This window comes from Cibotium barometz, chromosome 3 (genome assembly GCF_041138505.1).
Source record: "Cibotium barometz isolate CiBa-2024 chromosome 3, ASM4113850v1, whole genome shotgun sequence".
Lineage (NCBI taxonomy): Eukaryota > Viridiplantae > Streptophyta > Polypodiopsida > Cyatheales > Cibotiaceae > Cibotium > Cibotium barometz.
In genome coordinates this window covers 47,102,539-47,118,911 of record NC_141048.1, presented here as the reverse complement: position 1 = coordinate 47,118,911, position 16,373 = coordinate 47,102,539, and the positions used below count along the sequence as shown (strand labels likewise).

General features: G+C 46.9%; 1 protein-coding gene across 1 annotated transcript in view; it reads right to left on the bottom strand.

Annotated features, from left to right (window-relative positions):
- Positions 1 to 15,976, bottom strand: part of LOC147640157 (uncharacterized) — a 33,620-nt gene extending 17,644 nt beyond the window's left edge. The window contains exons 1-6 of the mRNA XM_086777955.1: positions 15,831 to 15,976; positions 15,566 to 15,723; positions 14,835 to 14,910; positions 8,963 to 9,045; positions 7,902 to 7,940; positions 7,620 to 7,690 (exon numbers count right to left, since the gene is read on the bottom strand). Coding sequence (XP_086634081.1) covers positions 7,620 to 7,690; positions 7,902 to 7,940; positions 8,963 to 9,045; positions 14,835 to 14,910; positions 15,566 to 15,723; positions 15,831 to 15,891 — 488 coding nt within the window. The 5' untranslated portion in view covers positions 15,892 to 15,976. The remainder of the gene's footprint in view (positions 1 to 7,619; positions 7,691 to 7,901; positions 7,941 to 8,962; positions 9,046 to 14,834; positions 14,911 to 15,565; positions 15,724 to 15,830) is intronic.
- Between the last annotated feature and the right edge of the window lie 397 nt (positions 15,977 to 16,373).

Genomic DNA, 16,373 nt, shown 5'->3' with positions numbered 1-16,373 from the left:
AGGAGGATCAGAGCCATCATCTCCCACCACCACCTGACTATTAGAATTTATGCATCTCAGTGTATTTTGGTTGTACCATTTATTTGGTATTTTATGTCATTTTCTCCTATTTATTTGTCTTGTGCCAGTCGGCCAGCTCACACATGGACTATATAAGGAGTTCCCCCATTATTCACTAAATCATCCACTTCCCTTGCACACGTTCAACATCTCTTGCTGGCCTATTGCCATTGTAAAGCTTCAAGCTAAATAACAGGTGATCTTGTCCACAAGCTCTCTCTACTCTCTCTCGTCTTGTTTATGCTTACGCCTGAGCATTCTCCAACATGGTATCACTCGCTTAGGTTCAGGTTGCTCCATCTGCAAATCTGCCCCCCACCTCATTTGTACCTTGCGTTTTCTGCCCAAGCTCCTCCTGGTTACAGATCAGTCCCGAACAGTGGCTTCGTTTTCATACACTGCTGCATTTTCTGGTCCAGCCAGCCCTTCCCTTGCTGACGGCCAGTTTTGTGGCTGCGTTTTCTCCTACAGAGGCAAGCCAGCCAGGTAATTGGCTGCATTTTCTTCTACAGAGGCAAGTGTTGGAGTTTTGGCTACAAATTCTGCTCCGGCATTAGTAGTTGGTGAGTTTCTTGCATGTGGAGTTGCCAGACAAGTGGCTATACATCTCCTTCCCAACCCTTCCGGTGGGAGGTTCCCGGTGGTTTCTTGGACTGTTTTACTGTTGTCCAGCCTCTTTCTCTCTCAGGTTTGAGAGGGGGCTGATTGGTTCTGGAGCCTCGCTTCATTGCAAAGCACTTGAGAGAAGTGTTTGCAAGCTGAGATCTGTGGTTCTTGCTGCTATGGATATGGCTCCCCCCTATACGAACAAGGAAGACAAGTTGAAAGGACCCAACTATGCCCATTGGAAGCTTCAGATGCGGATCTGGTTCATCCACAAGGGTTTGTGTGATATTGTTCAAGGCACTGAGAGGAAGCCCAAGCGTCCTCAAAACTCTAGGAGGTAGACACAAGATCAGGAGGATGAATTTGCTGCGGAATTACAAGAATAACAGAATCGGGACTCGAAGGCGCATTATGTGCTTGTGCAGACCATCACAGAGGAGGTCTTACCGGCAGTGCAATCTCTCACCAATGCTCATCAGGTATGGTCTAGACTCTAAATTGGAGGATCTCTTTGCTCGAGATTCGTCGACGAGGGCGATTACCTTGCAAGGGCAGCTCTACGGTTTGTTGTTCCCTGAAGGCAGTTCCATGCAGTCGTTCCTCATGAAGGCCAAGGTTATCCATGACCATTTACTGGCTATGGGTGTTGCTTTGTTCTCTTCTCAGCTGGCTGCACTTATCCTCACCAAGCTTCCCCCGGACTATGTGTGATTTCTCGATCTTTGCGGTGGCAACTCACTTCCACTCAGTTGGATTTTGATGATCTTAGCTCCCTACTTTTGGAGTCGTCGTCCGTTCTCGTCTCACAGGGTAAGTTGAAGGTGTCAATCAACAGTTCTAACCAGGCACTTCCCTCAGTTTTTAGAAGAAAGGTCGGAGTCGTTGTTTCTCTTGCAAGAAAAGAGGACATCTGTCCAAGGATTGTTTATCCAAGAAGAAGGACAAGACCAAGGGCAAGGCTTCATCTCAGACAAAAGGCAAATACACGACACACGATAGTGATACAGATTCTAGTACTACTTCTAGGGATTCCAGGGCGCTTCCGACTCAAGAGAACCCAGATGGTGTATTTCTCTAGTACACATGCAATTTTCCTCCATGTGCTTCTAGCCAGAAGAGGCTTGTGGGCAGGAGAGGGGGCTTATTACAGCTCCACTTACTGGTGCATGGGGACCGTGATTCAGAGTTCCAAGCATTAGACATCTAGCAAGACATGGTTATCTTTTGTGTGGTAGAGATTATGAACTGGATCTGTTCTGAGTTCATCGTTGGAGGCTTTTGGGACATAATGTGTTCCGTCCACTGTTGGGGATTATGGGCGCGGTGTGTCCAGCAACTCATCATCTATTCTTGGAGTTCACTGCACACTTGTGTGGGAATTCATGGCCAAGCAAAGTTCTTATTGTTCATGGTGGCATTTTGTTTGGAGGAAACAAGTTTCAAGTATTCGTGATGCTGGAGGGTCCATGGTTGCATCTTCTTCCGACTCTTGCACACTATGAGCTACAGAGGGGGTGCTAGAATTTATGCATCTCAATGTATTTGGGTTGTACCATTTATTTGGTATTTTATGTCTCTCAAAGGTGTGAACTGTAACAAGGGCTGGAAGATAATCTGAGAGAAACACCCACCCACACCCATCACATCTCCATCCATATGGCACACATATGCATGATCCCTGTACAAGGTACCAAATCAGCCCCCAATCCCATCACCATCACATCCACCTTTTTCACACCCAACATGGTGGCCCGAGACATCCAGAGACTCAAAAGGTAGATCAAAGGACCACGAGGGCACCTTGGCAGAGCACATCTCCCAAGCGGGGGAAACTCTAGCACCCCTCCTGGCCCATATGTTCTACCGGGCTCTTTCGGAAGGCTTCCCACTCATCTGGACAGCCCATATACCATCACACTCATCCATAAAGCCGGAGATCCCATGGACCCCAACAATTACAAGACAATTATGATTGGCCGCACACTGGCCAAACTTTATGGGTCAGTAGTTGAGAAAAAGCTCAGCACACTAGCAAAGACACAGGGACACAAAGCATCAGGGCAGGCTTGCTTCAGCAAGTCATTCTCCACTTCCGATCACATCTTCACCCTCCCAGCCATCATAGAGGAGGCCAGAGCACAACACCAACGGATTAACTCCTACTTTGTGGATTTCCACAAAGCCTTTGATACCGTTCCCCAAGCCAGACTACTACACGGACTCCAAGATTTGGGGGTAACATTGGACATGATCTGGGGGATTTTGGGGGGAGGAGGTGTATCACTGGTGGCAGGCATCCTTGTTTCCATACTACTTTATGCTGATGACATTGTGCTTATTGCTGATTCTCTAGAGGCTCTCCAGAGGCATCTTGACACATTACAGGACTTTTGTGCACAACAGGATCTCACGGTAAACCTTGGGAAAACCAAGGTTATGGTCTTCAACACATCCCCTCCTTTCACAACTCGACTGAGTTTCACCTACATGGGCAACGTGGAGATTGCACACTCGTGTGTGTGCTTGGGAGTCGCTTTTACCGGATCGGTCTTCTTGATGAGCCATGCTGCACTAATGCGAGGGTATGCTTCTCTCACTCTCACGGATAGGCAGTGCTTCAAGCCCTTTTCCAGGAGCCGAGGACCAAGATGTGGCTATTTGGCACCTTCGTCACTCCGGCATTGATGTATGGAGCACCCTTTTGGGCACCCGATCTCACAGCGGCCAAATGGCCAAAGATAGGGAGGCCTCAGGTCATGATGCTCTCCCGTATGATACACAGCAAACCATTGGTCCCACATGATATTATCCTAGCAGAGTTTGTTGTTGCAACACTCATGGTAGTAGAGGCACTCTTCCAAAGTCACATACATTCACAGGATCGGCGCCATGGTCCCCTGGAGACTCATGATGCTCACCCTAGAGTCCTCCCACAACTAAGGATTAGCCTCGAGATTAGCCATGTCCATGTGCGCACATGACATCCCCTCCTGCTAAACTTGATGACGGGATTCCAACTTTTCACCCTGGATGACTGTCATTATCCCCTTGTCTCCTCATGGACTCCCAAACATGTCGTCCTTCCTTCTTGGCAAACTTTCCTTGAAAACCTTGCCATGTCTCTGCCCTGACACTATAATGGTCTCCTTCCCGAGGTTGATCCTGGCATCCTTGCTCCACGCCCTTGGACCGTTTTCCCGAAAGCCTTCCTTTGTATGCCCCAAATGGTGTACCGACCCTCAAGGCTGCCATAACCTTGGGTTTTGCTAACACCGACCGGCCCCACGGAATTTCTACCCTGGTTGTGTTACTCTCCTTGGACCTGTGCACCTTCCTGGGACACTCTCAGCAGTTCGCCTTGATGAGCCTGATGCTCTGATACCAATGTCACATGCGCGGAAGTTCTGTGTGTCTTCTTTCAGCCCTAAACAGCTGAATAGAAACCTTGATGCAAAACATCAACAAAGACACAAAGAGGAGAGAGACGTGGCTGTATTTTCAATATATTATATAGCACACAAAGCTGTCCATAGGACTATACAAACTCTGTGCGGCCCTTGGCCTTCCAAAAGAGAGAAACTAATGCCTATCTATGACCTGCGCCAACGTGGGGATTAGATGAAATAGCCTAAGCCTTTATATAGGCCCCATTATCTAGCCAACCTGCTTTCAGCCTGTTCTAGGACAAACCCAAAAATATAAATGCTAGCTGACATCATCATTAGATTGCTATAATCTGGCCGACCTGGTCCTTGTCCTCTAGGTGTATTTTGAGCCCTGCTAGTGCCCTAAACTCTTGTTTATCTCCTGCCCTAATTAGGGATTAGCTTGGAGATCAGCCATGTCCATGTGTGCACATTGCAACACCACCATGGATTACATACCCACAGCTTCATCAAGCCACACATTCTAGAGTACCGATCACCCGCCAGACCCCACTATGGTGTGCCTCTAGATCGGGCCATGGCACCAAAGTGAGCCTGACGTCCCAAGCTCCTTGGACCTCGCCAGCAACACAGACATCAGCCCCAACTTTGAGGAGATCTTAGAAGGTGTCACCATTTGGCCACCCGATTGGTCCACCGGTGCTTTCTCATTATGTACGTACATTGGACTGGCGTCCATGGCACTTGCACTTCACGTGCGGGTGGTGGGATGGAAGGAGAAGGATAGCCCGTTGGAGGATGCCAAGGGCATTTGCGGGCGTATGGGAGTGGCCGAGACCTCTATTATTGTCGGTGCATGGAGAGTAGGGAAAGACATTGCCAAGGAGCGGCCACTTATCCTCAAGTTCATGGACCTAGAGACATGGCGAGGGTCGTGCGAGTTGTAACACGCGGAAGCTCTGGGAGTCTTCTTTCAGCCCTAAACACTCCTGGAAAATCATCTGATGCAAAACGCAGATATGGAGAGAGAGTAGAGAGAGAGAGAGAGATGCTGGAAATTCAGTATATTCATATAGTACAAAAAGAGTACTCTTCTACAGCCCCAGGCTGCCTCAATCAAAAGGTGATAAACACCCTAAATCTGGTCCAAAGGATTGAATGAACCTAACATTGAGCACCTACGCCTTTTATATAGGCCTTGGACCCCCTGGACTGCGGCAGTCGGACAGCCGACAGGCCCCCCTTTTTCCCCATATATGCTGGTCGGCCACTTGAAATGCTGAGGCGATGAAGCGCCTTCTTCTGATCCAGCCGACTCCTACTGTGATGCGATCGCCAGCACCTGTGTGCAGCCAACAGAGCTTGTGTGCCGTTTTCCTTCTCTTCCATGTTTTGCTCCAAGTCCAACACTTGGTCCTCTTCTGTATCTTGTGCTCAAAATCGTAACTATATCTGTTTCATACTCTTTATCTGGCTGCCTCTTCTAGATCAGCACCTGAGATGACATCCCCCTCTGCTAAACTTGATGACGGGATTCCAACCTATTCTTGGATGACTGTCATCATCCCAAAATTTTCCCGAAGTCCCTCTGTCATCCATCCATCACTGGCAACCCTTTTCTCTGAAAGCCCGGCCCGTTCTCCAAACCACTCTGTCACAAACTAAGATCTATGCATCTCTTTTCCATCTAGGCCACAATCCATTCCTGCCCTGACTCTGAACACTGTCTTGGTCTTCATTCTTGAGAAATGAGTCTGGCACTCACATCACCCTTGGAGGGAAACCTCCCTTGGGACCGTTGCCCGAGAACCTATCTGGCTCACAGGACTGCCATCCCCTCTGGCTCTATGGAACACCACCAACAAACCTCCTGGGAGCTCTTCCCGATTCTGTGCTCCTTGCCTTGGGCTTCGTATCCGTGTACTTTCCTGTACCTTGGACCTATACACCATCATATGGGACTGATTCACTGTTTAGCTTTGCTGAGCCTGATGCTCTGATACCAATGTAACACGCGGAAGCTCTGGGAGTCTTCTTTCAGCCCTAAACACTCCTTCAAAACCATCTGATGCAAAACGCAGATATGGAGAGAGATGCTGGAAATTCAATATATTCATATAGTACAAAAAGGTTACTCTTCTACAGCCCTAGGCTGCCTCAATCAAAAGGTGATAAACACCCAAAATCTGGTCCTAAATCTGGGCCCTAAGGATCCAATCCCTAAAGGACTGAATGAACTAGCCGACTCCTACTGTGATGCAATCGCCAGCACCTGTGTGCAGCCGACAGAGCCTGTGTGCCGTTTTCCTTCTCTTCCATGTTTTGCTCCAAGTCCAACACTTGGTCCTCTTTTGTGTCTCGTGCTCAAAATCCTAACTATATCTGTTTCATACTCTTTATCTGGCTGCCTCTTCTTGATTAGCACTTGAGAATGTCCATGGCATCTTTCATGCACATGACACGAGTACAGTGGACTACTTGCTGGGACCATTATCTCTCACACCACAGTCTCACCTCGCCCCAAGTCAGATGTGCTATTGGCCAGATCCGCACGTCTTCACATCAGCTGAGGATAGAGACCGGTCGATATGGAGCCGTCTCCCTTGCCCCTGAGGAACAAATTTGCCAGCTCTGTCTGCTGGAGCCAGAGACTGAGGAGCACTACATATGTCGGTGCCCAGTGTACTACAAGATCCGGGGGTGCTTTCATTGCCTCTTCCAAGATGGATTTTGGCCATTGTCGGACTACTCAGACCATCATTGCCTTGGGCTTTTTCTCCTCGAGCTGCGCAGACACCAAGACCACATCCTACGCTCCAAATAGGGGGGACATGTCCGAGACACAGGCCAACCCTTACCGACTTCTTCAGAGCAGCAACGACCCCGCGCACCATCGACCACAAGTCGACTGGGCCCACACAGGCACCTCCAGGAGTCGCCCTAGACAGAGCTAGAGAGCTATGTAGAGCACGGCGTCCACGACCCGCTGGGCCGAGGCCCCAGCCGAGACATTATCAGAGGATACAGGCGATATTGGCACGACATCGTGCGGCACGAGCTCGGCACTTCAGCCTGTCTATGCTGGATCGACCTTTGCGAGACATTATGGGATGAGTCTATCTCAGCTGCTTCCCATAGCCTACCATTTTTCCAGTTCCACACTTTTATCAGATATGCCTTTTTCTGGCAGTTGTATCAGGCCACTAGTTCCTCTTTGGCCACATGTTATAGCTAGTTGTTTTTCAGTTTATGCTTTTCATTTTCTACTCGGGACATTTAGTTTCCTTGAGTTTTGGATGTATTGGTACTTTTGTCTCATAGGCCACTTTGGTCTCTTGTAGACGTTAATATATCTTTCTTTCTTTCTCTCCTCAGTTGCTGGTTGGACAATTGCACTGCTTTGGATGGAAAAAATAAATCCAAACCAGCTGGCCACAACTTGGACAAAGATTGTATTCTACCGAGCAAAGAGCAATCATACACACACACATACATACATGCTACATGCTGGTGATATCCTCTTCATCAGGTTCAAAAAAAGAGCTATTCATTACAAGGATTTCTTACTTCCATCTATTTTTACCACCCACGAATACATTCTCTCCGGATTCTTGCAGTTGATCACCAATTTTCACTTCCTATACGTAACAACATAACAACCACTAGTGCAATCAGTAGTGTGAAAAATCAAATCTAGTGAGAGGGAATGACATGAATACTATCAGACACTGGAAGGCCATGTATATCAACAATTACTATGATATTGCCATGAAGAGCTTGTTCACCTACATAGCTTGTTCAGACTGCCTTTAAAATAGCATAAAACTAGCTGCAAAACAATGAGCATACCAGGGCCTCTTGATCAAACACAAATTTAACTCGAGTAGTCTGCAAAAAGAGGTTTAAAGAAACAATAAGATTCAAAGTATCCTTTTTCAACCATTAAAACACCACTCTTCTCATGATTCATGTAGACAGAACAACAAATGGTTTTAAAAACAATAAGCTATACCTTTTCGACTGTAAAAACACCAATCTTCTGATGATTCATGTTGACAGAACAACAAATGGTAAAAACAAGGATACCAGTGAAGAAGAATGATGACAATATTTCTGGCTATTCTATCTCCCTAGTTCAGGTTCACCCTGGTCCAATCATCTGTGCCATCTCTCACCTGTTTTCTTTCACCCCCCTTGGCATTGCCATAGTCCATAACAAAGTAACCAATTGGCATTCATCACAAAAAATTGGACTTGCCTCCACATGCCAAGCTAGGATGCGAATCTCCTCACCAATTTCTCCAAGCTGTGAGAAGAGATGCAGTTAAAAGAACAAGCTGCAAGTCCAAGGGCAGTTCATGGCACTTGCTAAAGCCCTCTTTCTTAACCTCTGGCAGAGAATGGTCCATCTCTCAAAATGAGAGGACAAGGGACTACATCATGTGTTGATGGCATGTGCATGACTTGGATATCCTTTGCCTCATTTCTGTAGACAATAGCTACACTACAGTGTCCAGTGATGCTACTGAGAAAAAGAAGTTAACAGCTTGACGTCTCTGGATGAATAGGAGAATGGCTCTCTCAAGAGAACCATTCTGTAGTTAATGGTGGTGGGCAACCTGTGGAGCCAGGAGCCCATTGGTTCAACCAGCCAACAGTCATTCTCCAACATAACAGCTGTGTCATGTGGACCAATCAAACACGCAGCAGCCTAAGACTCAAATCAGGAGAGGACATGTCAGCATGAGCGGAATGGGATGGAGACACCCACCCGATTAAAAGATAGTCTGACCATCTTCAAATCCATTTTTCATGCAAGATGAACCACTCTTCATTTGACCCTTACAATAATTAAAGTCATGTAAAAGTTGAAATCGTGTTCTTACCTTTTGATTAAGAAATCAGCTTACCTGAAAAAGCAATAAAAGCCCAAGAAGACCTATAGGTGCAGCAGCCAACAAGTTGTCCGTGTAGATCAATGTGGCTGCACCACCTGGCAAAAACATTTATTTAAAGGGGTCATTTTACTTTGTAGCGGACCAACTTTCCGTAACTGCTTCTTCCAGCCCAACACAGTCTTGCAAAGTGGTGCATGCAAATCATTTCCACTGAAACAAGGTAGCCTTGTTGTGAACTACAAAATAGCCAGGTGAAGTGGGCAGGCCAGCAGCCCCAAAGGGGGTGTCCACTGTCAACTTGACGCAGACAAGACCTATGAAATAGGCCGTACTCTGGCCGCTGCTCAGAAAACTATTACCTAAAATTTAGTAGTCAGATCAATGCCAACAAGTCAACCCTTTGTAATCGCTTCTCTAGCTCAGATAAACCTACTACGGGTAGAGTCTTCTTCTATGACTTGAATTTTCTTCCTAATGATCTTGATGGGGAAATTACCTTAGTTGCTCTAATGAGAACTAAATAGGGATTGGATTAATGGCAAGATTTAGAGGTCTTTGAAATCTCTCTCCAAACTTCTTTGGGGTGAAGGATGAAGGAAATTGAATGAGTAGATTTCCAATATACCTGGTTTTCCAAATGGATATTGGTTGAGTCATACATGTAAAGCCACATATAAGAGAACTGTGTGCAAACATATATTTCCTGGAGGGCATACAAATACAGTTTTTTGTGTAAGACACTATAGTCTAGAGGTTACGTTGGGTACTTTGACCTAAGGATTTCCTACTAGAAAACCCGAGTATGTTTGGGTCACATTGTGTATGGAGACTCCAACGTTTCTAAAACTGCACGTTGTTGAAAGATATTACAGTGAAACTTAATAAGAAACTTGTCCAAGTGCCACCCCCCATCTTCTGCTCCAGCTTTTCCCCCTGCTCCTCCCTCTGCCCCGACTTCATCGTAGACGGTGAGCCCCCCCCCCCCCCTGCCCCCCCTCCCCCACGTGGCTCCGAGACGTTGGCCCCCATTCGCATCTATGTGGTTTTGCACTGCTCTAAGCCTTCCACCCCAGAGAGTGGCGCGATGTTCTCCTTCCCTCTGAGTGCAGTACCGGTGATAGATTGGAGCACGCTGTCGATGTCTGGCGCTATCCACAAGCATGCCATAGAGGCCTCACATGATCTGCATCTATGTGGTTTTGCACTGCTCTAAGCCTTCCACCCCAGAGAGTGGCGCGATGTTCTCCTTCCCTCTGAGTGCAGTACCGGTGATAGATTGGAGCACGCTGTCGATGTCTGGCGCTATCCACAAGCATGCCATAGAGGCCTCACATGATCTGCATATCAACAACGTGCTCACTTGCTTCTGGTTATTGGCACGGATGGAGGTGGGTGGCTCTGGCCACAAGGACCCGGGAGGGAGATGGTGTCCTCTAGTCTAGAGATGCTCCTCTTTGCGTTTCTTCATGTTTCAATGGCACTACTCCTGTAACACGCGGAAGCTCTGGGAGTCTTCTACCTAAACACTCTTGGAAAACTATCTGATGCAAAAACGCAGATACAGAGAGAGGGTAGAGAGAGAGAGAGATGTGCTGAAAATTCAGTATATTGAAATGGTACATAAAGGTACTTGTCTACAGCCATAGGCTGCCTTGAAGAAAAGGTGGTAAACCCCAAAATTCTGTCCCCCCTATGGGACTCCTACTGACCCAATCCCTAGAGGATTGAATGGCTAACACAATGAGCACTTGGTGCCTTTTATAGGACCTTTTCCAAGCTTGGCCAACTGGCCGACTGCTGGTCGGCTCCACAACCATAAATCTCTTCAGCGCTGCCCGACTGGACTCCAATCTACACATACTGTAGCGCTTGCAGCCGACACACTTCTGGCACTGCTCACGTCCTCCTCCATGCAGGCGACAGTCCTTTCTGGCAGCCGACAGCTTCTTTTGGTTCTTCTCCAAGCCTTGCTTCAGTCTACACTACCAAGAGTGCTCTGTGCTCTGTGCTCTATCATCCTGGTTTTTCTACCAGGTTCATACTCTTTATCTGGCTGCCTCTTCTAGATCTAGCCCTGAGAATGTCCATGGCATCTATGATGCACATGACATCCCCCTCTGCTAAACTTGATGACGGGAATCCAATCTGCTCTTGGATGACTGTCATCATCCCAATCTTTTCTCCACAACCATAAATCTCTTCAGCGCTGCCCGACTGGACTCCAATCTACACATACTGTAGTGCTTGCAGCCGACACACTTCTGGCACTGCTGACGTCCTCCTTCATGCAGCCGACAGTCCTTTCTGGCAGCCGACAGCTTCTTTTGGTTCTTCTCCAAGCCTTGCTTCAGTCTACACCGCCAAGAGTGCTCTGTGCTCTGTGCTCTATCATCCTGGTTTTTCTACCTGGTTCATACTCTTTATCTGGCTGCCTCTTCTGGATCTAGCCCTGAGAATGTCTAACGTCTTCCAAAAGACCGAACTCGGCCTATGAGACAAATCAGTGTACCTGTGTGGGGTATCCTCTGTCATCCCAACAAAATGAAAAATTACTGAACTAAAAAGCTGAATCTGGGTGTGCAATAAGTACAATGAGTGGGGGAGGGGATGGAGCTCTACTACTAGGAGAATGCAAAGCTATATGCATGGAGTATACTAGGAGACAGAGAGAGATGCAATAGAGATCAAGTATGAGAGAGAGATAGCACAACTGGAACGGTACTCATTGGTGTAAGAATGAAGGACCCAAGTACATGCTTTTATAGGCACTAGGGCCTTATCTTTTGACCTAACCCTTAATAAGGGGTGTTCACAACAAAACAACCTAGACACAACCCACACCACTACGGCTCATATAAACACACCCCCCCCCCCGGGGCACACAAGGAGCAAAGGTGGTGAGACCTGAATGCAAAAGAAGCAACCAATCTCCAACTCCATCACATCACTATAGAGAGGCGACCTAGCCATGGGCACCTCCCATGGCCATAACTATTCCCTCAATCATCTTATGATCGAAGCTGAGATTATTGCTTAGTCGCCCCTGCCGACTCCTAGAGGAGATTTGGGAGAATCTGGATTTTCACTCTGGTTTAGCCACGTAGGATCCTTGGATGCAAGCCTTGGAGAGATCTGCAGTTTATTAGAGGAGACAGCACAGAGCAAATTGGCTAGCTTCCACAAGCAGGAAAGGAGCATCCGTTGGAGCCTAGCCTCCTTACACAGCATCTTTAGGAAAGTACCCTAGACAACCCGTGGATTCACACCCAATTGGTTGCAGCCCATACAAAGCTTAGTTCCATCGAGGAGCGAAGGGTGGAGTATAAATATCGTGCTAGAGCTTCCTTTTGGACCCAGGCAGGAGACAGGGTCATCGGAGATCTCTTTGAGATATCAGGCCCACACAAGCGGAGGGATGGTATCCGCAAGCTACTAGAGCCTCCTTTTGGACCCACGTAGGAGACAGGGTCACCGGAGATTTCTTTGAGATATCAGGCCCACACAAGCGGAGGGATGGTACCCACTATAGGTTGCGAGGCCATAGTTCCCCCCCATGTGCAAGCCATTGTCACTAATTTCTTCTGCTCTCTTCTCACACGTGTCTCCCTATCCTCTCAAGTGTTGGAGTCTGGACGTGCATGAGTGGGTCTGGCAGCACACGAGAGAGGTGGTCCCTCCCACTCTCCGGACTTTCCTGCTGACACCCTTTACTGCACAGGAGCTTGCGGAGGCTCTAACGGGTTTCCAATTTCCTTATTTCTTCAACATTGGGATCTCATGGAAGGCGGCTTCAAAGCTGCCTTCAATGAGATCATGATCACAAGATGCATGTCGTAGAGGCTGTCAGAGGGATTGATCCATTTGATTCCCAAGGAGGGTGGTGACAGATTGGAGATTCGACAGTGGAGGCCCATCACCCTCCTAGGGACTGCCTACAAAATTCTAGCCACGGCCATCAGCCGGCGACTCCAACCTTTCCTCCCCAATTTGATCCATGGCACCTAGATGGGTTATGTCTAGGATCAAGCATTCTGGACAACGTCTGCACTTTTTGGCAGGCGACTACTTCAGCCAAGTTGAGACAACAAGATCTTATTGTTCTTCTTGTGGATTTTGCGAAAGCCTAAGACAAGGTAGACTGGGGCTTTTTGGAGGGGACGATGTGCCAGATGGGATTTCTCGAGGAGTGGGACTAAGGTGTTTCTGGGCTATACTCAGCTTCACATAGCCAAGTTCTCATTCAGAGCGCTAGAGGTGACGAATTCCCGCTTTCTCGCTTGGTCTGACAGGGTTATCCACTGGCACCTTATCTATTTTTATTTGTTGCCGAGGCCATGAACAGTTTTCGCTCCGCTCAGGAGTCAAGGCTCCAAGGGCTGCGTCTTCCCATTCGCGTGCAGGAGAAGCTACTTGATTCAGATTTTGCCAATGACACAATAACATACCTATCTGGAGATGAGTGGAATCTCCATAAACTTGCCGAGGTGATAGAGATCTTCTACCATGCATCTAGAGCGCAAATCAACTCGCACAAGTCATGTGGTTTCTGGGTTGGCTCATCGCCTACCCCGACTTGGAGTCCACTTGAGGCTTTTCAGTGGATCCCGAGTGGCACTCCAGGTCATTATCTTGGATGCCACGTAGGTATCGATATCTCCCCGAAGCAACAGCTAGCCCCTCTTCTAATGAGCATTCAAAAAAAGCTGTTATACTGGAGTTCAACCAAGCTTTCCTTAGCTGAGTAAAGGTCTCATCATAATCTATGCCCTTCTCTTGAGCATGACAAGCCTTGTCTTGCAGTGACTAAATGATCAATGCTACCGTCAGCTTTATGCTTAACCTTAAAAACCCACTTCGTACCAATGGCCTTTTTACCATAAGACAAATCTCCTAAACACTAAGTGTCATTATTGAGAGTTGAGTCATACTCATCCTGCATGGCCTGCATCCAATGATCATTTTCATGTGCTTCTTTCAAAGGAAGCAGGTTCCTCTTCATTGCATATACTGGCTATGAGAGCATGATCCATAAAAGGATAAGATGCATGGTGAGAAACTCCACATGTCTTGCTAGGTAAAGGTGTAGCTAATTTGCTATCTTGCAATGTTTGCAGGGCTAAAGTCACGAGCCCACATCTCTATGAAGATCCATCTCATACACTAGGTCAAAGGGACTCCTAAAACCGGGATCCTAGCCTAGAGGAAGTCCTTCCAAGGCTCGCCACCCCGAAGAAGACCACGAACTATCAACTTGCCCAAAAGGGCGCGGCTCTTAATAGAGGGGTTGATGATGCCCAAGCAAAACCCTGTGTCGCAGCTGAATGATTACTCTCCGGACAACCTTGGCCAGGGTAGGCCTCCCATCGCTACCAGCCCAAAGAAAGATGTGGATTAACCGCTAAACCTAACCAATGCAAGCCCAGGAGAAGGCCCAGAAGGAGGTGATGGGTAGTACCACATGACCACGACCTGGGTCGTAACAGCCTTCACGTCATGAAAATCTACTCACAAAATTTCAGACCATCAAGACAATCATGCATGGCATAGATGACCCTCTACAACATCCCAGTCATGAAATACTGCCACCCAAGAGTAGATGCGAGCTCATATAGGAAGAAGTATCCACATTAGGACTAGTCTCCATAAGTAAACCATCACATTGAAAAAGGAGGAACAGGCATGATAAAGGCTAGCATATCGCTACAGAGAAGTGCACATCAAATGTAGCTGGGTTCATTCAGCTTAGAAAACAATAAGAACACATGAAGTCATCATTTCAGCTTGCTAAAGACCTGCGCATGCCGCCACACCACCCCCCCCCACCAACACACACACAAAAGAGGGTAGCTGATCAGGCAGATACACTGGTCCAGAAAATAATCACCTAGAAGAACGATTGGAATTCTGTAGTCAGGATCCGGGACAATTGTCTCTCTAGCAGTCTTGACATTCTTTCCAGCCTGCCAAACGATTTAGACCACAAAAAGGCCTTCAGAGAAAAACCAAGCGTACTGCATTTGATAAATAAATGTGCACACAGCAAAATTAAAGAGCTATTGTACATACTTTTTGTGTATCAACAAAAACCCACCCCTGTAGCACAACTGCAGGCGCTTGGGGATGAAGGGCTGGCCTGGTTCATCAACTTTCATGTGCATGTGGTGTGGGCTTCCATGTCAGCCCTTGATTCTGATGTGTGTATACAAACACTTACACACGTACATGCCTATGCATAAAACTTACATGTGCTTCCATGTCTGCCCTTGTTATTTACATACGTAATGCCCACACAGATGCATGCTTACACATATAAATGTAAGCATGCATATACACAAACAAAAGCCAAATGATATGTGTATTTGTCCACTCACATATGCACGCATGCATACATAAATACATACATGACATCTACATGTGCATAAGATATGCATATGTATACATTCATGGACATATACATGAGTATATTACCACAAACACACACACACATGAACACATGCCCGCCTGCACGCTCTCTCTCTCTCGCTCTCTCTCTCTCTCTCACGCACACGCACACGCACACGCACACGCACGTTCCTTTCAATGTGCAATATGAAGTGGGCTTGTTTGCATGCCTACCCTTGCTTCTACAACCAAGCCTTGTGTTTTCTTGCCGAGCCCTTGAACAATGGATTTGGGTAAGCTTTCCATCGATGGCATTTTCTTCTCCAGAGCTCTACTCTGTCGCAAGCTTGTTCGTGATAGAACTCCATTGGTGCCCACTTGAGGATTTCTCTCTGCATCAGAGATATGGAGAGAAAAAGTGCGAACCACTTAACAATACAGCTTTCAGAAGCTGAATTTTCACTGATGTAATCTGCTATAATGCCATTACGTAGTGTACCTTGATAAAGTTGGCTTGCCCTCGGCGCAGGAGCTGACAGAGGTAACGTACAGGAAGCCATGGCTGGATCACAAGGAACTGGATAAAAGTGCCTTAATATAAATTTTTGGTAGTTTGTTAATAAGTTGATAATGGTTTTTTTTATTAAAAAATAACAATTGTAATAGTTTTTTATAATACTTTTTTTTGTATTGCGAGGATATTTTATTTTTAGTTTATAATACTTGGTAAATTACTTCTTGGCTCATGATGGTGGACATGATTGTGTATAGCACAATCTAAGGCCCGCGTTCAACATGGAGGCTGAAGTGTAGGGATGCTTAGGTGTTGCATGGCGAAATTTAATTGGAGATGTCATGCACGTCTGGTCCTCAAAAAATGTCCGACCAATAGAGGCTAGAATTCTGTGGACATTTGGGAAAAAGATAAACCCCATGTGAGGGCTAGAGTTTTACCAAGTGGCATTTTTATTATTTGAACCACCCACCAACATGTGAACTGTAGGAGAGCGGATATCTTTGCACTTTCAACGCCCAATTGTAA